At 43.7% G+C, this 24,057-nt stretch overlaps 1 protein-coding gene across 1 annotated transcript in view; it reads right to left on the bottom strand.

Annotated features, from left to right (window-relative positions):
* Window positions 1-24,057, bottom strand: part of lama5 (laminin, alpha 5) — a 92,321-nt gene that overhangs the window by 51,649 nt on the left and 16,615 nt on the right. The window contains exons 3-6 of the mRNA XM_069659665.1: window positions 4,097-4,214; window positions 1,698-1,816; window positions 964-1,134; window positions 514-611 (exon numbers count right to left, since the gene is read on the bottom strand). Coding sequence (XP_069515766.1) covers window positions 514-611; window positions 964-1,134; window positions 1,698-1,816; window positions 4,097-4,214 — 506 coding nt within the window. The remainder of the gene's footprint in view (window positions 1-513; window positions 612-963; window positions 1,135-1,697; window positions 1,817-4,096; window positions 4,215-24,057) is intronic.

The following is a 24,057-nucleotide window of genomic DNA, read 5'->3' as shown; positions in this document are numbered from 1 at the left end:
ACTTGGAAGATGTTGCAGATTAGTTCTCCGTCAGTGCCTTCTCTAATTTAAAATGTCAGGCGTACTCTCTCCTCGCCTCTTTTGTTTGCTCTGCAGGCTCATGTGCTGTAACAAATCTTGCATCTTATTTTTGCATTACAGGTATGCAGGTATGCTGACAGACAGCGCTGGCACAGAAAGGGACCACAGCCAAGAATAATTGATACCTGTGCGCTTCAGATCAGAGTCATCGCTCGGGGGGAGATGACTTTTGTAAGGTGCTTTTTGCAGCCTGTGTTTGTGTGCAGTTTGTGGCTGTGTGTGGGAGCAGGGAGACGCGTCTGAGTCTCCGTAACAACATAAATCATTTTTATAACCCCCCCCCCTCGTTTACAAGGAATTTCCTCTCATCTTCATTTGAGGACACAAACACACGTTGGTTTGCCACAAGTCTGGGGAGTCATATTCCCTGTGTGTGTGTGTGTGTGTGTGTGATAGTCATCGATCTGTGAAGGTTACAAATGACAGTCTTACTTGTAGGGATCGTTGGGGTCCTCGGCGTTGCAGGCCTCAGCGTGCCCGTTGCACACACAGCGTCCTCCGATACTGATGTCTTTGATACTGTAGTAATACTGTCAGATATAAACAAGACACAACATGAGGTATTGTCATCGATATGTTGTCATGCATAATGTGATGTTTAAGACTAGTAGACATTTCGGGCTACTCGAGCTGGATCGGTTGATTGATTGCGCTCTCATATGCTTAATATGTAGCTTGAGCAGAGCTAGCTTAGCATAAGAACTGTAAACAACTGTAAAGTTACTAATGAACACATTCTACCTTGTTTGAACAATTCTTGAAGGTGGCTTATTTTAATCTTATGAACATTTCAAAGCTATCCATTTCCCCTATTAACAATTTTAATGAAAAGACACATTAATAGTGACAATCTGCAGGTATGATTGCTCGTGTTGGTCTTACCCTGCGGGTGACGGTGGGGTCACGCAGCGCCTTCCCCATCAGGTGTCCCAGCAGCGTGTTGGTTCTCAGGAAGCGGAGCTTGATGTTGGTGGCTTTCGTGAAGTCTCTCAGGACCGGTGAGTAGGAGAAGTTCATCGCTCCGGGACGGCCGTTCACCAGGGACACCACGATCTGAGGGAGACAGAGGGGGAGGACGACGGCTTTATCAATGGACAGGTGTGAAACGTTTGATCTGTTTTACTCTCATGTTCACCTTTAGGATGGATTTCTTAGAGCGATACCAATTTAAAATATATAATGGTTGGGCGTTATTAGGCTGTATTGTATATTATGTTTAATAATGTGGACAAACAACAAGAAAATACGTGTGAAGACGGTTTTGAATGGATATGCGGTAGATATTTAGGCTGTAATTCCACAACATCATTGAGATATCAGAGCTGCAAATGTTATTATGAATCAATCTACTGATCATTAATCTTTTTCGGGGTTTTTTTAATCAATAAATTAGCAGGAACATCCCAGAGTCTAAACTAAGATAAGCTAAAGCAGCAAATCGATGCGTTTGCATTGTTGAATTTTGCTTAAAACTTTAAATTATACCTTTTATTCAGATCAGGTTCCAATAATTTCTCTGTTGATCAATTAATATATCATCTCACAGATTATTTCAGCTCTACAGTGATGGAAGAAGACGTTACATTATAGTGTCTAACACACAAACACACACTCACCTCTCCATTTTCCAGCGGGACGATACGCGAGTATTCGGTGGTGCAGATGACATCGTCGTCATTGTTGATCCTCTCGATGGTCCTCTTTCCAAAACGCTCGATACAGTCTCTCTTGGAGGCTGCACACACACACACACACACACACACACACACACACACACACACACACACAAACACACACACAAGCACAAAAGAGAAGAGAATCATCAGTGTTAGCAGCATACATGCAAACGTGTAACTTGAGGAGTGAAAACCATCTTGTGGCATTTTAATGATGCGTCTCCGTGATGATTAGAGGAGGGTGGAGGCTGGGTGGAGGCCTTTTTAAATATACATCAGCTGTCTTTTCAGCTTCATAACACCTGGAACGCACAAACTTCAGCTTCTTTTTTTAAAGCCTGACTAAGTGTAAGCTCTGAGCTCTAAATCTCACACCTGAGACGGCTCTTTATTTATGCATTTTTCTATTTCTGATTTATTCTTTGGGCTTTAGGGGGAATATAACTGTACATGACGGTTTGAGACGTGCCTTCAGCTTGTTTAAGTCACACTGTTTCTTCTTGAAGACAAAGTTAACATTCCTGGAATAGTTTCACTTTATCTCACATTCGTCCTTGACACAGAAGACGAGCGAGAGACCGTAAAGAGGAGATAAAGACGAGGAGGGAAGGCCGATTTTATAATGTCAAGATGTCAGCTCTAACCTGACCGGAGTGTGTGAGCGTGCACAGCTGCAGCAGTTCGAACTACAACTGTCGAATAGCTCTGAGATTTACGGATTGGTAGCCAACTGTTTAACCTCACACACACGTCCCTCTGATTATAGATACTGTAGATGGACAGCAGTGTTTCTTAATGCTGTTTAATCCTCTTAAAAGTACATTTAGCTTGTTCAAACTCGCCAGGAGCAGACTGTAAAAAGGTTCTGGTATTTATTGTGTATTTTATCTCATTTCACAAGCTAACTTTTAGTATGAAGCTGAGTTTTCTCAGCAGCTTATTTTAAGTAGCTAACCAAGTCAGGCCACCTGAGGCGGCTGGATGTGTGTGGAGCTGTGGGTGCAGGCTGATTTGATCTGACCTTAAATTAGCTCTTTAACAGCCTATAGATCAGCTGTTAATGGCTGCTGTCCGCTCATCATTTGTCACGTGTCTGGGGCAGAGCATGTAAGACCAAACTTTGGATGGAGCGCAGAGCGTATGCGTTTTATAAAAGTTACAGTGTCTGATTATTTCCTGCTCATATTTGGCCTTGGTACTGCGAACACTATGAGTTGGGAGCATGCACGACCCAGAAGGTGTCAAAATCGGCTGCTGCAAGCTCAAGAACAGAGTCTACAAAGCACTTTTATCCCTGATGATAATGTGGTATGTATTTCTTTTTCTAGAGCAAAAGGTGAGCGGTGAGGTAGAGTCGGATGTAATCTGAGTTTTGCATGGATGCATATTAAGCGTGCAACCTGGATAAGTTTCAAATGGGGAGCGGAGGTGAAGAGTATTTCTGCGTGTGTGGTCTGCCAACAAGGCGAGCCAGATTTAGGACGGTACCGGGCCACAAATCTAAGAAAATTTAGACTTTAAGAGCGAAAATGGATCAAAATCTTAGCAGCAAGAAGCAAGCGCTCTGCTGAGAGAAGGCTGGGTTTAACACATCTTTGTCACCAGCAGCCACAGCACATTCTTACAGAAGTGCCAATAAACACTACAAAAATGTAATGTGTGGATGAATTGGAGACATTTATCAGGCATTTTAAAACACTTGTGCACTTCTGAACCCGGTCAGCGTCGCGACTGGTTTCAGGCTGCAGAGTTTTGCTCTCTTTTGTCTTCATGTTGACTTTTGAGACGAGGGAATCTAAAGGTCTACAAGGACTCACAGGCGTCTGATCTGGTCTGAACGGCGCTAAACACACGAGCGCTCTCAATCTGAGAACAAGCCATGGATGTTCCGTCTGCTTGAAAGTTAATTTATCGACTTCCTTGCTGTTGAGGCTTAATTTCTCTGCCACTACTGACACCTGGAGCAGCTTTTGATACTGTTAATAATTAATGCTCCTCAGGTGAACATCAAGCTGCGACCTGTTGGCAGAGATGCCTGGAATTCCCCTGCAGCCCACCCGGACTGACAGCTGCCACAGCCAATCAGCGAGCAGCTTGATGATGTAACGATCTCCCCCCTCTGATGTGATCAACAAACCAACCAGCCAATCAGCCGGCTGCCCTCGGGGCTGCTGTTTCACCCTGAGATTAGAGGAGAATGAATCTGAACCCTCGGGGAGGTTAGAGAAGCATGAAGTGATGCTGATGGAATCTGACTCACTTCTGTCCCAATAACATCTGGAGGCGCTTGTATGTATTGTATAGATCTTTATTTGTGTGTGTGCGTGTTTTTTACTCACAGGCGAAAAACTGCCAGGGTTTGTACGTTTGCCCGAAGTCAGTGGATCTCTCCAGAACCCAAAGATCAGGACGAGGAGAGTTGGCGAACTTGATCAACACGTAGGCCACGTGGAAGAGCTGCAGAGTCACAGAGAGGAGAGAATCACATTTACACATTTGTTCTGAGTTATTTGCTTGTTTCTCAACATGTATGCTGAGCTAGGTGGTTCATCTTAACAGAGAAGGAGAGGAAATACAAGAGGAATAATAAGGAGCCTATTTATAACGGGAAACACGAAAAAACTAATCCAGCCAAATAATTCTGACAGTTCAATGCACGTCTGTCGTGTGTCAGGTTGTTTTAAACTGCATTTATCAGATGGAGGATTTAAGTCATTGGTTTCTTAATGTAATGTTTTACACTGCCGATTCCAGGCAGTGTAAAACTCTCCTCTGTTACGCCTCATCTATGTAAAATGCGCGGAGGTGGAATAGTGGGGCGACGTCGTTCCTCCTCTAAACCGGCATCCGAGGTAGTAACAGAAGTGAAACGATGTCAGTGTAAACGCTGGAGCTGGAAAATGTGTGTGTGTGTGTGTGCAAGAATTGTTTACATCTCATGCATGGTTTGCTGGAACACCGGAACCCTGTAAAAACACACACTGGGGCGGCTTTACGCCGGCGCATGACACAAGAGCTTCCTTACGGCGCTGTGGCTGAACCGCAGTGTAAAACAGGCTAATGAAACAAGCTGTGGTAATGTTAGTGGCAGCTTGGCTTGCAGGAAAAAGGAAAGAGTGAGGAAGAAGTGAAGGGGTTGGAAGAGGTTATAATTGCTCAGGAAATAAATTTAAGCTAAAGGAAAGAAAGAAGAGAACAGAAAAGAACAGAAACAGAAACAGAAAAGGAAAGGAAAGACAGGACAGATAGGACAATAAACAGAGAGAAGAAATCAGATATGTTGAAGAAAAGGGAAGGAAAGGAAAGAAAGGAAAGGAGATGAAAGGATAGAAAATAATAAGACATGAAACATAAGAAAGAAAAGCACAGGATTGGAAGTTAAATAAAAGCAGAAATGTACAACAACTTTTGGTCAACGCGAAAAATCATCCTGCCAGCTTCTAATAAAACTACTCAACCACTGCAGTGACCTGAACAGTTGACCTTTGACACTCTGCCCTCCTCAGAGACGTCACGTCAAAACCGCCTACAGCCCGTCTGATCAGTTACGTCCTGTCGCATGTGAGCCTACGACTGATCATCAAAAAGCTGATTCCTGTCAGTAACCAGCACCAGATGCTTCTCTGGTTTCACCGCGCTGTCCGCAGCCTCCTTCTCTTTCTCATGTCATCCCTCGTTCATTTCCTGAACGGCCCTGAAGCCGCTCAGACGTGATGACAAACTGCTCTCATGGGCACAGAGAGACGTGCAGAGAGACGCACAGCGGGACTGTTTGGTCTGTCAGACCCTGAAGTCTGTCCCCAGATGAAACCGAACACACTGGAACACAATGACGCACTTAATAACATTAAAACCAAATACAATCATCTCCTTTCTTTATACTTCCTCTGTGCATGTGTGTGCTGGAAACAGACCTGGTCCTACTTGAAGCTGACCACGGGGAGTTTGATGAAACACCTGACAGAAAGTCGTATTTGAGCCTGTAAAAACCGACCAATTTGTCTCTCTTGTCCGTGTTTCAACAAGTTCCACATTACAGGGGTCTTTACACAAGGAAGCGCTCTGATCATCCATCATGGAGCTCCACCTGTGATCTCCACACTTCCTCCCCCTGACAGACAGCCCTGACAGGTGATGACAACAAACAAATCACACACAAAGAGCTGTAAAAACCAGCACTACTCCATCACTGAGGAATGCTTATGGCATGTTCCAGGGGGAGAGGGATGAAGGATGGAGGGATGGAGGAGGAGGAGAGGGATGTGTCATTGTTTCTCTGTTGATAGAAGAGACTCAAGTTCATCCATTCAAACCTTGTTACTCCAAAAAACACAGGGAACAACCACTCGTAACGCTGTAACTTCCAAACTGCAATTTCTTTTCTAAACCAAGAAAACAGTTTTTATCCATCATTTATTTATTCATTAAATCTTAGTTTTCATGGAATTAAACTTGCAAAAATGGAAATGTGCATTTTAATTCCTCCACGATTTCTTTTAACGCTGACAAAAAGGGTCCTGAAAAACTTGTTATAGATGATTTTCCCGCTAAAGACGGCGGTTTCTACTTCAAAGCTGGAGACATGTGTCTCTAAGCAGATACGTGTGTTTTTGAATGAGATCTAAAGGACAGGAAACGGAGATGTCGAGGCCTCTACTCGTCCCTCAGGGGCCAAAGATATTGAAAGCAAAACCCAGAAGCATTCCTCTGATTCCAGGGTTAAAGTTCGAGCAGATCCTATAAAGCAAGAAGACGTTTGTAACTGGAAACACAAGACTGAACCTGCAGGGAAAACAGGTGATCTGCTCTGAACCTCAGCCCCGATTCAGAGCTGGATGAAGGCCGTCGGCCTCGACCGGCTTACAAAGTGTGTTCTACACTGTGTCAAAAGAGAGACACTTTCTGTGACAGCAGAGAGCGAAAGTAGAACCACTTCAAACTTTAAACTAAACTAAACTTTCCACATTATTTACAGGTCTCATCAGCGAGCTCGTCCCTAACATCGAGTTTAAAAAGAGGCAAAACATTAAAGGAGGTTTATTTGTATCACACCAAACAAACTCAAACTTAATGAGCTTTCATATTCACCTTTTTTAAGTTTTAAAAGTGTAACACACGAAGCTCTGAACATTGACTAACATCCAGAATAAAATGCTAAATTCTCTCTCCCTCTCTCTCAGCTGTCTGTCTCCAGCTCTCTGTGGGAGTCAGTCTGTTGCCTGGTCTAAACAAACACACACACACACACACACACACGCACGCTTACACACGCTCAACAAAAGGTTCTGCTGACCCTTTTTTTCTCCAACACACACACACACACAGACACACACACACACCTCTGCAGGATTTATGGATTAGTGGCGGCCTCCCAGGTCAGCCTCCCTGAACTGCCTGTCCATCCCATCATTCAGACAGCTGTTACCATGACAACATGCAGCCAGAAACAGGTCAAACTCAGGGTAGAGAATGTGATGTTAGGAACCAGAAAGATATGGAAAGAAATCTGCACGTTTTTTTTTTTAGTAATGGGACGAAAATACAACAGAAGTCAGGTTGAGGAGCTTTTAAAGTTGTGAGTCAGAGACGAGGCAGCTTCTCTCTGTTACAGCCACATCCTCACAGCACCACTTTGATGCACGCAAACAGACAGACGTGGTTTTTAAAGTGCACTTAGCTGGACAATGAGACACAAAAGTATTTCCTCATGATGTAACCTGGCAAGACAGGGCTCTCTACAAACTGTGCCATGTGAGGAGGTTAACTGAAGGAGGAGCGCAGGGCGGATACGAAGATTAGTAACTTGAATCAAACATGACTTTTTCTAAACTGTTTACTGTGTTTATGTGACACGATGAGACAGCAGCACTGCTGAGGTTTCCTCCAGAGATGATCGTATACAAAATGTCTTAAAGGTTTAAATATTAACCTCTACAGATGCTGTTTGAATGTATCTCATATATAGTGTGTAGCAATGTGTGTATACGTCTGAGGAATGCAGGTGTGTGTGTGTGTGTGTGTGTGTGTGTGTGTGCGCGTCTGGCCCCTGGCTGGTTTAATAATTGTACACATTCCTTGGTGGCACCACCACATTCCCGGTGCCTCAGGTAACCATGGAGAGACGGGAGACACACAACAAAGGGACACAGGGAAGGAGGGAAGGATGAAGGAGGGAGGAATGAAGGAAGGAGGGATGAAAGAGGAAGGGAGGAGTAAGAGTGGACGGATCAACTTTAAACGTCAGTGGATGAGAACAAGTCCAAGATTTGGTGGTGATTTCAGTTTATGACGGGGAAAATGAAACCTGTGTGTCCGTATAGATCAAACACTCTTACCTGGAGCTAAAATGAGCAGCAGATAAACTGCTCGCTTCTGCAAAAACATTGTTTTAAACTCATTAAAAGGTAATCAAATTGTGAAGTTGGTGGTCTTCCACAACAGTAAATGACATGTCATTGGGTTTTAGGACGGTGGTTAGACAATATAAGGCATTTAAATACATTCTGCAGGAAACGTTTGTGAGGGAAACCAGCAGTTTTTTTCTGACTCTATGATGTCTTAAAATCTAACAGCTGCAAACCCACATCTGGACCAGCTCCAAAATCTAATCAACTGGTCTCTGTGCGCCAACTATTATTATCTAAATGAAATCATAAAGTTATTTCAGTCTGATTATTGTAAATAAATCTGATTAATGTAAATAAATAGTTCCTCTGTAGAGGTCTGCTGAGGGACAGCAGGACAGGTGGGAGAAGGCTGGACAGTCTCAGTGACAGACAGACAGATAGGAGGAGGTTAGACAGCTGATAACTGCTCCAATCAGAAAACCACAGCAGAGAAAACACAGAGCTGCTGCCAATCAAATCATGACATCACAGTGTGTGCGTGTGTGTGTTAGATTGTGTGTCCTCCAGAGAGCGCACACCTCAGACATTATCTACAAGACTTTCCAAAGCCTTTGTGTTGCAATGATGAGATTTAATTTAATGCTTTGACATCGTGAGAAGAAGTTTGTTTCCGTCTCCTGAAGTTTTGCATGACCAAATGAAAAAAGGGCACATTTATTAACAGACTGTATTTGTCATGGTCTGTAAAAGGTTAGAAAATAGTAACATTTTCCAAGAGGACTCAAAGAAATTAAACTTTCAGCCATAAAAGAAGCAAAAAACTACATTTAATAAGCTGTACAAGGTCAGTGAACAACCTACTGGATGACCAAAACTGATGTTTGATCGTCTGCTGATTTCTTACATTAAAACAAACATTTTGAGGATGCCAGTTTAGCTCGGCGGTTAAACCAAGCGTCTCACGTATAGAGGCTCAGTCCTCGTCATCCCCACTCTCACTTCGCACATTTCCGACTCTATCCACAGCTCTGTGCAACAAAGGCCAAAAACAGAATCTCAATGAAGAAAACCTTTGAAAGGTTTTGACGTCAATGAGCATAAAGGTTCTTGTTCTTTGCATGGAAGTGACTTCTTCTGCACCAGACAAACATCTAGTGAGTGGAACAAAAAGTATTTCTTCCATTCAAGAAGCGTAAAGCATCATATGTTTTGCATTTTTGTGTTGTTAACGACATAAACAAGATTAATTCATTCAACTAAGTGATTAATGAACAACCTACTTCAGCACTAAATGGACCCTGAATCGAAACAAATCAGAGATAATGTTTGAAAGTTTGATCCCTGCAGGAAAAAGGCTCTTTATCAAAGCTCTCCGATGCTACTTCTGACACCACAGAGCGACAGATGTTCTGGTGCGTGTGTGCAGAGACGCGCGTGAGATATCTTTTTACAGTAAGGCCGGCCGGACGACAGATTACTCCGGCGTCGTGAGGACGTCGAGAGAGAGAGAGCGAGAGAGCGCGAGAGAGAGAGAGAGAGAGAGAGAGAGAGAGAGAGAGAGAGAGAGAGAGAGAGAGAGAGAGAGAGGTTGATAAGAGACAGGGCTGAGGAAATATCGGCTGCAGCTGCATGTGTCAGTACATTGAGGATTTAAAGGAGCATTCTGCTTTGTTTAGGGGAAACAGGCTCACTTGAATGCCAATAATGAGCCAGTAATATTAACCCTATATCAACTACTTAAAGTGCCTTGAATTTGCTGCTTTTCTGCATCTGCATGGAGCGTTTCTGCAGGTTACATGACAGCATGTCCTAAAGAATTCAACGGGCTTCCTTAGCAGGGCCCGCATGACTGTGCAATCCCAGCAGGCCAACATTTGCTTCACTGTGTCTGAGGCACCTAGAGAAGGAAAGCGCGTCACCTCAGCCAATCACATCCTGCAACATGTTTACAATAAGGATGGATGTTTCCTGCCCGTGATCGGAGTCAGAATGAACATAAAAAAGATGTTAAAGTTTATGACCTGATAGCATTAATCTCCCTTTTACTCTGACTGACAGATAACAAGAGGAGTCAGTGGAAACAGTCTAATCTCTGCAGACACATCCAGCGGTGCCAGACCGAGGAGCAGCTGCTCTAATCTCACACACACACACACGCACACACACACGCACACACACACACCGTCCCTGACAGAAGAAAGAAGTCAAAAAGTTGATTCAGTTTTTTTAAATGTCTCTCTGGGGAGACGGCAACTGCTTTGTGTGTGTCGGGCTTGGACAGCTTCCAGAGAGCAAGGGGTCATTCCTCGAATTCCAAGTCAATCTCAGAGCCTCTCTTTCCTCTCCTAATCCTCCCTGAGCATGAATTCATCCATACCTCCATTTTCCATCACCCTCTTTTTCCGCCTCCCTCATATTCTTCTTTCTTTCACTCTCGGGATCATGTTCAAGACGGCCTCATCAGTATCATAAAAACTTTTCCTGTGATGCAGGAGGGACATGTAGTTGTGTAAAACATGCAGAACAGCAGCTAGACATAGAATCTAAGAGTTAGAGCTAAAATGCCGCTTCAATATTTGTTTATTTATCGCAATATTGAACAACGTAAAAGCACACAGTCGTGAAGGTTTAACGCAACTCCAGTTCTAAGTCAAATGGTCGATTCTGGATTTGCATGAGGACATTTGGAACATTTCCCTTCTTTTAATGAAGCTGTGCTGCTCACGTCATCAGAAGATTAAAGTGAAATCCACCATTTTCAACCGAGAACCGACACCACGGTTCTTCCTCCCAATAACAAAAACATTCGAAGAAGGTAACCATCAAGTCTTCCAACTAAAAAGGACTAATTATTTATTTGTCAGTGACTTTGTAGCTGCAGATTTGCTGACATAAATACAACTGTAAAGATTTATTTTATTCTGCAGCACATGTTAAACTCCAAACAAGACGTTGAGTTGTGCACAAACAGCGTTACATTACTTCAGCCTTTGTTTCTAACCTTAAATCACGCTAGAGCTGCAATGATTAGCGGATAAATCCTAAATCTTGGGCATAAAGACAGATGACAGCTTTGTCCAAAATGCAGACAGCGGAGGATAAAATAAACCTCCGTTCATACCTCGAGGTTGTCTACACTGTCTCTACATCTACGTCTCTCTCTGCGGGGCTCCGGGAATGTCCGTCTACTCTTCCTCCAGAATTCCGGGACAGAATTCCAGACCAGGAATCCTCTCAGATTTCAGTGAGAACACTTTCGCACAGTTTCAGGTTTCGTCGTTTAAAACCTCTTTAAATGTGCCGTGTTGAATTATAAGGGCTGAAAGTGAGACAGCGTCTATCAAAGCAGAGGCTTCATCTTTTGCACGGTGCACCGATTTATCCTCCGACAGCGTGTTCAGGCAAAGTGTTGACAGCTGTTCGAATGTCCACTCACAGACGGGGTGAGGAGTCTGCTGTCGTAGGCCAGAGCTAACGGACCTGTACGCCTCCTGTAAGTTCCTCTTTTTATCCGCTGCTGTGACTTAAACTATGAGAGAAATAAAAAGGACATAAACTCAAGTTACCAGCGTTTACAGAGCAGCTACCTTCATGTCCGTCTCATCCAGAGAGAAACGGGTGGTAACTTATACTCCACATTATCTACAGGCCTGTAAATGAAAGGTAGAGAAACCTTAACTGACACTTTCAGAGCAGTAACCTAATAACACCCTGCATGTTCCCAATAACCACCTCCATATTCAACCACACAGCTGGCACTTCACTGCCCAGAGGCTACAGATGTACAGACAACCTGCACCTTCACACCTCTAATACATCCACGCAGCCGGCCCCAACACGCTCAGCCAGTGATCTCAGAGTTTCTGAAACACTGCAGAGAATGTAAAGATTACAGACTGTCGCTCTTCATCTTTCCATCTTCACGCTGGTTTGCATAGAGTCAAAGCGTGTGCATATATACCCTCTCTGACATGTCGGGGCAGGAAATGAAAAGCCGGGTTAAGACTTGAGATGCGCTGTCGGAAATATTCTTCCACGCTGGAAAAAATGCAGATGATCCCTCGAGGTGGGATCTATTGTTGGAAAGCAGAAAGAGATTACAACTCAAATCAGGCCTCAAGTTCTCTTTTAACTTTGACTTTCATATGTCAAACATATAACGCAACTTTACTCAACGCCTACTCAGAGTTTAAAGTTATTAACACTGAAATTACTTGAGAAATTGTATTCTTTGCTGAACACGTTGCACTTTTGTAAAGTATATCGGTGCACTTTGCAAAAAACCCAACAAAAAACGACTAAATATGGACTTTTGGAGGCAAAATAAGTTGCAAATGTTCTCTGCTAACTAGAAGTCTATCCTTCCATTTTCTTCTACTTATCCGGGGCCGGGTCACGGTGGCAGCAGGCTAAGCAAGGTGAACAAGATATCGCTCTCCCCAGCAACATTTCCCAGCTCCTCCTGGGGGATCCTGAAGCGTTCCCAGGCCAGGTGGGATATATGATCCCTCCCGCGAGCTCTGCTGCCCCGGAGTCTCCCCTCAGTTGGACGTGCCCGGAAAACCTCCAAAGGGATGCGCCAAGGAGACATCCTGAGCAGATGCCCGAACCACCTCAACTGGCTCGCGAAGGAGTAGCAGCTCTACTCCGAGCTCTCTCCGGATGTCTGAGCTCCTTACCCTCTCTCTGAGGCTGAGCCCAGACACCCTGCAGAGGAAAGTCAATTTGGTGGCTTGTATCCGCGACCTCATTCCTCATGACCACAGGTGAGGGTTGGAACGTAGATCGGCTGCTCCTTCTTCTCCACGACGGTCCGGTACAACGCCCGCATTACTGCTGAAGCTGCACCAACACGCCTGTCAATCTCACAATCCATTTTACCCTCACTCGTAACCAAGACCCAGAGATACGTGAACTTCACCTTGAACCTCCGCTAACTAGCTGTTTATCTTATAAAGTAGCATTAGCATAAAATTAGCTGCAGCACAGAGGGTAAGGAATGAGCTAAGTCATACTTAACTTTCATTCTTCACCCTCTCTTTACATCTTCAGTTTATAAAGGAAAGTTTGATGCTTTTAACAAGTCCTGTTATGTGATTCTTTTAGCCCCTGATGCCTGTATGCTCTGTGCCGGTCTTGTGTTTTTGTACACCCTTTTTGTATCCCTGTCGGCTCCTTTCTTACACTATATTTTATGTCTTGCCCTGGCAGAAGAGATATTGCAAAATGGCTTTAGCACCCATGTTTCTCCTGCTTTTCCCAAACTGGTTAACAAGAATGTCCTCAGAGGTGTCAGACATCCCAAGAGTGAAGGAAAAAGGGTGACGGTGAGAAGGAGAAGAGGGTGGGAGCTGAGAGGGGAAGACAAAGAGAAGAGCGGTCGAGATAATGAGAAAAGAAAAGCAGACGTGGAGGAGATAGTAGAAGAAGCAGGAAGAGGAGCAGAGATAAGATCCCGTCATGGAAAGACTGACTGAGGCTTCTTCTCAGAGAGTTCTTATCAGAGGAGACGAGACAGGAGGAGGGAGGGTGTGAGGAAACATTTTAAGTGTCATTTTAGGCATTCCTTTATTTCAGGGTAAGAGTCTTTGGAAAAAAATATGTGCGTTTGTTATTACAAGGCTTTTCCTGGCAGATTCCTGGTCCAGGACTGAAGGATTGTGGGTCCAAAGGTGAGCAACAGGATTTTAACATTCCTGGACAAATTACCCTCATCATGTCCTCGACTATTAGCATCACCTGCTCGCTCGCTCTCTCTTCGACAGTACCGTGCACACGAATGCTTCAACTCTCTAATAATTAAGTCTGATTCTAACATTTGTGGACATTTTGTTCCTGCAGAGCTGAAACTAAAATATGTAGCCCCCTGTGTATAACTTCACAGACATTTTCGGCCCATCGCTCCGCAAAGTTCAGCAAAATCTCGATCCCCTGTATTTGAGACGACGCAGCACATCCCTGAGGCTTCTTAGTTTGAGTCTAAAAAGGGTTAAAAAGAAGAATTAACCCTTTTACATTCCTTCAAAACCTCCTGGGTCACGTCGGGCAGCAAACGGCAAATTCAGACAAACGAGAGCGACCTGCACTTGTTCCCAGGATTTTAAAGTCTGTCAGGGTGATAAGATAACGCTGACACAGTTCAGAGGCTTCCACACTCCCTCACAGAAAAGGTTATTTGACATGTTGCAGCCTGAAATGTCATGATGGAAAACTAAAGCTGAAGGTGTTTAAATGTGTCCAAACGAGGAGGAACCATGGGAGGACAGAAGCAGACGAAGGGAGGCTTCCTCTCCTGTGACCTTGACTTTCCTCCACGTTGACGATCCTCTCCTCCTTTAAGTGCTCCCTCTACTCCTTATTGTAACAGACAGCTGGGGCAAGTCCTGTAATTAGCGCAGAACGGGAGGAGCAGATAAGGGAGCAGGGAGGAGGGAGTGCAGGTTAATGAAGAGAGAGATGGAGGAGGAGAGATGGAGGCTCACGCACACCACTCCAAACATCAAACAAATGAGCTAAGACAGGATGACAAATGAATAATGCTTTCTCAGTTTAGCGTCCACATTCCTTCCTGACTTTCTTGGTGCCTTTGGGTCACGTAGAGCTGCTGGCAACGAGCAGGACTTTGGCCCCAGAGACCAGGGCTTCTGGTTCAGGGTTCTGAGTCAACAAAAGCCTTTTGGTTCAGGTTGTTAAGAAGATTTCACTTTTGGTTAAAAGTAAGGATATTAAAGAAGTTGCGTCTCAAGTTAGCGCTGACTTGTTTTAAATAAAAACAAACCATAATGTTCACCTAACTGTAACAAGAAGCTGCAAGTGTCTAAACATAAAGGTAGAAACGTTTACCAGAGAGGAGCCACGACAAGAAGATGCCAAAATGCAGGACTGGATATTTTTGCAGAAAACAAATAGTGTTTGTTGTCACTGAACATTTGACTCATTGCCACTACATTCACTCACGTAGAAATGGAGTTACTGCTGCAATAAGTTGTGCTGAGGGACATATTTTTCCTGCATGACCTGGACTCTCTGCAAGGAGGTCAAAGGTCAGGGTCTGGGGAGTCATTGTCTTGTTCAAGGTCAAAACACTTAACGACTTAAACTCTGGTTAAAGGATTAGGACACAGTAGAGGTCGGTAGATGCATGCTACACTAGATCCAGACTCAGTGAAAGATGTATTAAAGTAAAGAGGTATTTGTCATGGCAGACACAATAGCCTCTTTCACACATGCACCTGCACACCTGTAAGTTTCCCGACATTGTCCAGGTGGGCTGCATGTGTGAAGGCAACCGGACAAATTTTTCACCCCGATTTTATGCAGACTTTTTCCTGCCAGCCTCCGGCTAAAACACCCATAAGAAGTCGGGGTGAGTCGATGTGTGAACACAGCAAGTAACACTCAACATTCACTGCAAGCGAGCGGGCGGGGTGATGGCGCTGATATCATGTGACCGGTGTGAAACCAGAAGAGCGACGAAAACATCCGAGGTTGAAAGAGAAGGATTAATTACAAGACGACAGCAAAGATGTCTGCAGGAGAGAGGAAGAGAGTCGGGAGCGTCTGGCTGTGAGGACCGACAGCGACAAGATGCGGGGCTGCAGCTTACTACTGAAAGAGCAACTCTGGAGAATTAGAGGGGCAAACATTCTTGAAATTGCAAGGGGTGCATGTGTGAAAAGGACTGTTGACAACTCACCTATGTTCCATCTAAGGGCTCAAGTAAGCCATGTGTTAAACCAGCATGCGCAGTGCCAGGGCTCTGGAACTAACAAAACTTCATAGCATGCAGCCTTTGTTTTATTTCACCTCATTACAGAATCTAATTTTTCCTGCAACAACAAACGTTCTGGCCAAGAACTTATTTTTAATGTAAGAAAGCACAGCGTCAGGACTCAAAGAGTTTGTCCTGACACGAAGGAGACATTTCTTTGGTGCATGCGGCGTTCATCATGCACACAGGCTGACAGACGTAACTGTTCTCTGCTGTGCCAAATATTCCCAGTATGCATTACAGTGGAAGGCTGACTGTTAATGGTGACTGGGAGTGCTGAGGCTCCCCAGCTGTTGCCTTTAATGGAACCAATCACAGTTGCTGCAGCTCTCAGTCTCTAATAAACACCTCCTCTCTGTCTGTCAGGTGTCTGTCTGTATCTGTCGGCTCTGATGGACGGATGCTTGTTTTTCAGAGAGATTTGTGAGACGGAACAAGTGTGCTGCTCAGTGTGATGAGGTTTTAAATGTGGACTTTGCCCTGTGGAGCGCGTCACGGTCGGTCACAGTCTCTGAACTCTGACTAAGCTTCATTAACACACTGTTAACTGCTGGCTGAGCTGCACACACAAACACACACATGCATGTAAACACACACACACACACAGGGATAGTGGATCATTCAGTCTGAACCATCTGCTTTCTGTTTTGACATTTAAACAACTTTTTTAGCGATTGAATTTCCTGGAAGATCCTTAAAATCAAAACAATTCAATTAACAATCACTAAAAACTCAGCAGCACACACACTCTGCCTTAACCTCCGCAGACTGTGTGTCAAAGAGAACGACCCCCAACACACACACCTCCTCTCCACTCCCATTCACCGCTTTACGACTTAACTATGGGAAAACACTCCCTTCTGTTTGCTCTCCTCCCTCCTCCGCCTTCTCTCTATCGACTCATCCCTCCATCCATCCCCCCCTCTCCACTCCTCTGCTTCTTGCCTTCCTGCAGCAGCACAACAGCACCGGCTCAAGAAGACAGGTTTATAAAGTCAGTGAGATCACTGTGTTGGCAGAGAAAGATATCGCTGGGTGATCAAAGAAAACGCAGGATGTGACTCAGGTTTTGTGCAACAACTTCCTGCAAATATGTTGAGAATTGCACAGCATGCAACTGACTTACAACTCCTGCATCACGGTCAGAAACAAACATAACTGGCAGTGTCATGCAGCGTGAATGCATGCCATGATTTAACTGAAACCTTAATTATCAAGGCGTTCTTACAGTAAACAAAAAGCACTTTTGAATCCTTATTTTTGTGCAGACCAAACATGCTGTGGTGTTTTATCAAATATGGTGCGAATAAAGTGGCATTAAAGAAATATAAAAGTCCCAGATTTAGCTAAAAGACACATTTTTAACATTTTAAAAACTGTCTGAAACTATGTTAAGGAAAACTAAAACTGAAAGGATATAAAATAGGCATTATTTTTGATCATATGAGCTGATTTTGAAGCTGCTGACAGCAGATGTTTTCAATATTGGTCCAGACTCAATCAAGTGAAGTTTGTTACCTATTTTTACCTATTTTTTGTCCCTGTCCTGATGCAGATATTCTTCATATACCCCGTCATAGGATGCAATCTCTGCACAAAAGTCCTTCCTCCTTCAGAAAGCAGGTAAACATGGCTGTCAAATCTGCTACTTCTAAAGATGTCACTGAACAATCTGGTAAAAAACTAACATCACCTAAAAACAGAGCATGTTGGCCTCTTTCTGGTGAAGTCAAACTCCCATAACCAAGTGAAAAGCCTCAGGTTACATCGAGAAGATCTTGAGCAGACGTCGAAACTCAGACATGAGTCAGATATGAACACCTGTACGGAGCAGGACCTGACCCCGGCTGGTCATCTCAAAGTGAACACGAGTAAACTTCCACTTGTGTTCATTGTAAGATAACTTAAGATGAACTTAAACTCAGTGACCTTTACTTCCTCTGAGCCCCTTTCTTTCCTCCCCTCCTCCTTTGTCTCACTCAACAGAGACCAGAAGAGGAGAAACTCAAACACTCCGCCGGAGTTGACCTGGTTAAAACTAATATTTACTGTCACATTAACGAGGGCAAACCTCTCTGTTTGTCCCCTCCTCCTCCTCACACTCGTTTGCCTCTCTGCCCCCTTTCTTCACATTTTATCGCGTGTGTGTGTCTGCCTTTCCTCTTTCATTCACAGAAAATGTTGATAAGTGAAATATGGGAAAAGATAAGTGACGGGCGGCAGATATAACAAACTACATTCCAGCAACTTTTAAAAACAAGAATGGGAGAAAGGAAAGTTCCAGAAACTCAGACTTTAACGGTGTTGAGTTTCATTTATTCAAGATGAACTCGATAAACTTGTCTTCCTGCAAACTTAACAGTTAAATTTGACCACTGAAGACAGATTTTTTAGAACTCGGTTTTCAAAATAAAAGTCTTAGATTGTGTTAAAAATGCCGTTAAAACTTTCATATCCTGTTGCAAACTAATCTTTAATTAAAGCTCCACTTCCAAGCTTTTTTCCTCACAATGAAAGCCATATTAAGAGGTAGGTAATGGAGCTCGAATTAACATTATTTTGTCAAACTAACTGCAGATGTTCAGCAGTTAAAACGTCACTAATATAGTAGCTATAGATAGCAATATTTGCTAACACAAAGTGCAGCTGAGGCTGGAGATATACTTGTTTTTTAACCTTGCGTTCGCATACAAAACCAGCTGCGTACTTCTCTGTGCACTACTGGAGGATACCTCTAGAGGGCGCACCAGAGAGCTCAGGCTGTATGCAACAACCGTATGTGCGGGATTTAAACAACAGACATGGCGACACTCGAGGAGGTTACTGTTATGTTCATTCTGAGATCGAGGCAGAAACAGTGACGGCTTTCATGTGTTCGGTGGACAGACCTCACCGTCGGCAACGTCCCCACTCTGTTTCTCCAACATGTTCCACTGTGCACGGACGTAACGGTCCCGGACTTGTTTCCATTTAGTTTTGCAGGTTTCCACGTCGCCTTCTAAAATCTGCCGCCAGCTATTTTGACAGCCGATGCTCCCCACAGACGCAGGGAACGTGTGGCAGCCATCATCTGCACGTGAACACCCGGGGTCATAGGAATGGGGTCAAATACCACCCTCCTGCTGTCGGAAACAAAGTGTGGACCAAAAGGCCGACATTATCAGACCAGAAAAGTGGCTAAAAAGATAAAATACTGGATGAAATGTAGGACCTTTACACAGATGTAAAGCTGTACAATTCTGCAGCATAAATGAACAACTATGTTTAAATCAGAGCCTCAAACATACAAAAACACTAAGATACTAAGATATCCGCCTGTTTATTCAATTTTACTACTCCCACTTATAAGGTTCTGTTTCTCTTTAAGTTGATAAAATCAGCTAAAATGTGAACGCGTAAAATTAGTCACTGGAGGCTTTACAGTAAACACAGTGTCAGAGTTAAATCCAGCCTGTCTGACTTCACTTCTTCTGTGGCATTAAAAGGAGCTCATTGTGCGATAGCGGGCGAACATTAGCATCAGGCTATTCTCAGTCTGGTTTGGCAGAGCGGCAAGACAGCGGCTCAAAGTCAGTGGTGTCCTTCAGGCAGGACGAGCCTGGCACAGAAAGTGTTGTTCTGTCTGGGTTTAGCAGGAAGCTGCTCACACTCCTCTCACTCTGCAGCTGCACATCTGTAAACACGACCGGGACGGGACTTTAAAGACTGACGGCAATACCTGATAATGTGACATTTACTAGTTGGTTGAAATCAGCCTTAACACTGGACCTCTGTGTCTACAATGAAAAGAAATAAAATACATTTTAAAAATTACTACAATGAATATTGGAGCCATAACTTAAAAAAAAAAGAGACATTAAAAAAGCAACACTTTACCACGTGGTGTTTGATTTTGGGTGTTTTAAATATGATCTTTTCCTTTTGCTAATGAGCATTTTCCATTTGTCATTTGCCTTTAAAGCTGTCGGGAAATAAGAAAGCATGACCCAAAGGCTGCAAGGAGGGTAAGAAACAGCCTCGTGTTAGATGAAAATATATTGAGTTTCTTTGGTAAAGAATGTGTTTAGCCTAGCTTAGCACAAATTCTGGAATGAGGGGGAAACTGCTAGCATAGCTCAATCCATAGAGTTAATCACACCTTGTTTATTAAGATGTAAAGTATTTAAAACATTTTGCTTTAATGAGAGTGAGCTTCTGCATGTTTGCATCAACGTCAGCTGCTCCCTGTGACTCTTTTTCTTATCTTAGAAGTCCTGACCTCATGCTAAGGTTGCCTGTCACACTCTCTTTGCTAATATTGGTGGCTAGCTTGCGAGCTAATAAGATAATACATATAACCAAAACATTTTTTTTCCCTTTCTTGATGGATGTTTCCTGTTCCCCCCATTTATGCTAAGCTAGGCTAAGCAAAAATAGGACCAGTTCCTTTAATGAAAAACATACAAACATATCAGTTTGATATCATCTCCTTATTTTCATTTTCTCAGGTACAGAAAGGCTCAAAAGGATGCAGAGTTGTACATTTTCTTCTGCTTTGTTAAAGTTGCCAATGTTAATTTGAATATTTAAAAAGTGGTGTTTTCCTGAAACGATTGGTGTTTGTTGTTTTTTAGTGTGCGTATCTTATTTTGGAATCTGCTGCAGAAACCTTTCGCCCTGACATCTTCCCAAACTTAGCAACAACCGAGTAAAAGTGGGCCAAACAGGCACTCCTTAGATGAACGTTGGTCTTCTATGGTCTTGCCTTCTGAGAATGTACCAACAAGTAAGACACAAACATCCTTTGAACACTGAACGTCTGACAAGTCAAGTTGTGTTTTGCCTGGAAGCACGTGGGCTGTTTTTGTCCATGGAAAGATCATGTCTTTAAAAGGAGAGAAAAGTGAGGGAGTTTTTTTTTAAAGCAGAAAGAAGAAACCTCATCAAATGTTTGTTCACACCTCAAGTGTCTGATTAACTCATCTAATCTCCTTCTTTAATTAATTTCCCATTTAAATCCCGTTTCCTCTGCCCCCCCCTCTGAAGTCACTTCACCGGCTTTTCACAACCAACTGTTTCCTCCATGTTTGTTCTCCACAGTCGCTCTGAATGGGCCGAACACTCTCACTGACACAATGGTGTGATAAAGGGCCCATTGAGAAGGACTCTGAATGCTAAGTCATTGGGAGGGTTCGGGACCACTGCTGCATCAAAAGGAGGCTGCGAGGGCGAGCAAACACCGCAAGACAAAGGGACTGAGCTGAATGGATGTTCAGGGTTGATTTGCCTGCAGGAGAGAGGCAACATGTCTGAACCAGATCTCCTACATTAACAAAAACTTAAGTCGGGAAACAGCCAGCCAAGTATAAGAAAAGGTTTCATTTCAGTTTTAAGCTGATGTTTGAAACCAGGCAGAGTAAAGTTGAGGTGGGATGACGTTTTACAAAATGTTCTACTAGCCGTCTCATCTGTGTGTGTCTCCAGTTGTAGCAGGACAGGAGGAAACTCCAGCTGTCTGTCTCACATGTGGAGGGAAAAAGGATGACAGAAGATACACGAGAAGATGGATGGGTGGCAGAAGAGACAGAGGAAAGGATAAGTGGACTGAAGAAGAAAAGGAAAGAGAAGATTTACCGAGAGGAGGTGATAAAGGTTAAAAGATAAGTTCACTGTTCACAAGGTGAGCGGGGCAACTTGGGGGCAAGACGGACAGAGAGCGAGGAGGTACATTTAAGAGAGGGTGTGTATGTGCTGGGGGCAGGTCGGGGAGTTCAAAGCAGCGGGAAGTTAAGAACTGAAGAGCCTGACCATGACCTTTGACCTGCGACACATCAGCAGGTTGGAACAGACATCATGCATGACGAGGAAGTGACTCAAGGAGAAAACACAAGTTGGGTCAGAATCAAAGGAGCTATTATTCAGAGACGTGGGGGATATAATCAATCAAATCAGAAATCTGTGGTAGCATTGGACGATGCAAAAAGACAAATACACAAGTATGAACACACACACCAAAAACAGACCACAGAAGGGCAGCAGCATGAGTGGGAGGCGCCCTCTTATAACCACTTCCTCTGCTTTTATAATGACACAGAACATTTGACATTTCAATCAGAGATAGGCGATGAATGGTCTCTTTTTCTGACGATCCCAGCTGGAGTCCTTCTCTCCTTCCCTCTCCCCTTCCTGTCCTCCTCCTCCTCCTCGTAAAATTTTTCCCTCATTTACTCGTCCCATCGTCCCTTTTTTAGTCCGTCTTCATTTTGTCCTCCTTCCCTCTTTTTTTGGGGGGTTTCCACAACTCTTTCTCTGCACCCGTCATACGTTTCTGCCTTTCCAGGTACCAGGACTCGCCCTATTAAGCTCTGCAAAGTCTTATTTAAACACAAGAAGGTACTTCAGTGAAGTTATTGTAGAAAAATGCAAGTTTTATGCTACTAAATTGGAGATTAATTCAAATGTACAGGCTTTCAGGGGTTGAGGAAAGATTTTAGGCATACTGGATTTAAAAAAACAGTCTTTGTGTTTTAGATGTTATATTTACATTTTATGCAAGTTTAAACTGAGCACAGGCATGTGTGGACGTGTTTGGCTGCTGCTCTGCTCTGGGTTGGTTACTTTGACATGAATAATTTAAATACACCTCCAGAAAACTGTGTGCAAACTGTTCAAACTTTAAAGCTACCTAAAGGGAGATAAAAGCTGCTGAACCAGAGCTGGCGTAAATGTCTACTGTACGTGAATTTGAAGCAACTAAAATGCATATCTGGGCAACTACACAGAATTTTAAGGCTGTTAAACTGGAAATGTTGCATTGGAAGTTTTTGGTCCGCACAATATTTTGCTTAAGCCTAAACATAGCGATGTGCGCATGTGCTATGGTCACATTGCAGAATGTGCAATGTCCATCCATCCATCCATTATCTATACCGCCTGGAGCCTATCCCAGCTGTCATTGGGCGAGAGGCGAGGTTACACCTGTCAATCACAGGGCTGACATCTACAGGCAATGAACCTAACGAGCATGTCTTTGGACTGTCGGAGGAAGCCAGAGTACCCGGAGGGAACCATGCATGGGGGGAGAACATGCAAACTCCACACAGAAAGGCCCGCTACGTCTGAACCTGGATTCGAACCAGCAACCTTTTTGCTGTGAGACGACAGCGCTAGTAACCACTGCACCACCGTGCCGCCCATGTGCAAAGTCAAGCAAGTCAAACTAACTCGAAAACATCATGCTGCAACTTTTTCACAGCCTGATACAGAAAGAAAAACATGAAAGTTTTAGATTTTTCATGATTAATCTACAAGAAAATAACCTGATATGACATGTGCACCTGTTAACTGCTGCAAATAGAAACATATTGCAGGGGAAAAAAATATTGCGATGCCAGTTTTCTCCGATTTGTTGCAGCTCTTGGAGATTAAAACCTTCTCTGAAAGGTTCAAAGAAAAATAAAACTCTTAAGTACGAATAAACGGTTCAACAGAATCATAAACTCACACTTGATTTCGCTCCAAATGTTGTGAAAGCGGACAGTCTGCTTCGTGCATGTGTTGTGTCAGATATTAAAAGTTAAATTCATCGTGCTTGGACCTTTTTCTAACTAAAGAATAGAAAGCGTTCAACAATCTCTGATGCTGGGGGCTAAAAATGCAACAACAACACACTCGGATTTCAGCTACACCAACAACACACGGAAACAGGCAGCTAAAAGATGACCACAGAAATATCAACCCACTATTTCAGACTACTCAGCCCTCATTCCTCTCCTCCCCGCCTCCATCCATCCATCCATCATCCCTCCTTTATTCTGGTTTCAATGTGACATCATCTCCATCCCTTTTGCCTCTCTCTCTCTTCACTCGAAGCTGAATCACTCCTATTAAGGTCGGATTTCTCTCTCTCTCCCTCTCTTTTTCTCCCCCTCTTTGCTCATTTTCCTGCCCAGTACACATAATGAATGACAGAAAAATGTGCACTGTGTGTCAGCGTTTGTGTTTGTGTGAGAGGACACAGTGTCAGAGGCAACGTTTAACCCTGAACGAGACAGGAAAAAACAGGCGATGAGGAAGATGGTGACAGAAATAAGAGTCACCGAAGAGGACGGAGGAGCGGAGGAGCGGAGGGAGGGATGAATGAGTGCAACTGTGGCCCCTCAACATGACGGCCAAGGAGCTAAATCAAGTCGTATAAAGAGGG

This window comes from Semicossyphus pulcher, unplaced genomic scaffold (genome assembly GCF_022749685.1).
Source record: "Semicossyphus pulcher isolate SPU_LCO1_2020_fin unplaced genomic scaffold, fSemPul1.0.p SCAF_13, whole genome shotgun sequence".
Taxonomy (NCBI): Eukaryota; Metazoa; Chordata; class Actinopteri; order Labriformes; family Labridae; genus Semicossyphus; species Semicossyphus pulcher.
Note: the sequence above shows the minus strand (reverse complement) of the source record. Positions and strands in the feature narration are given on the sequence as shown.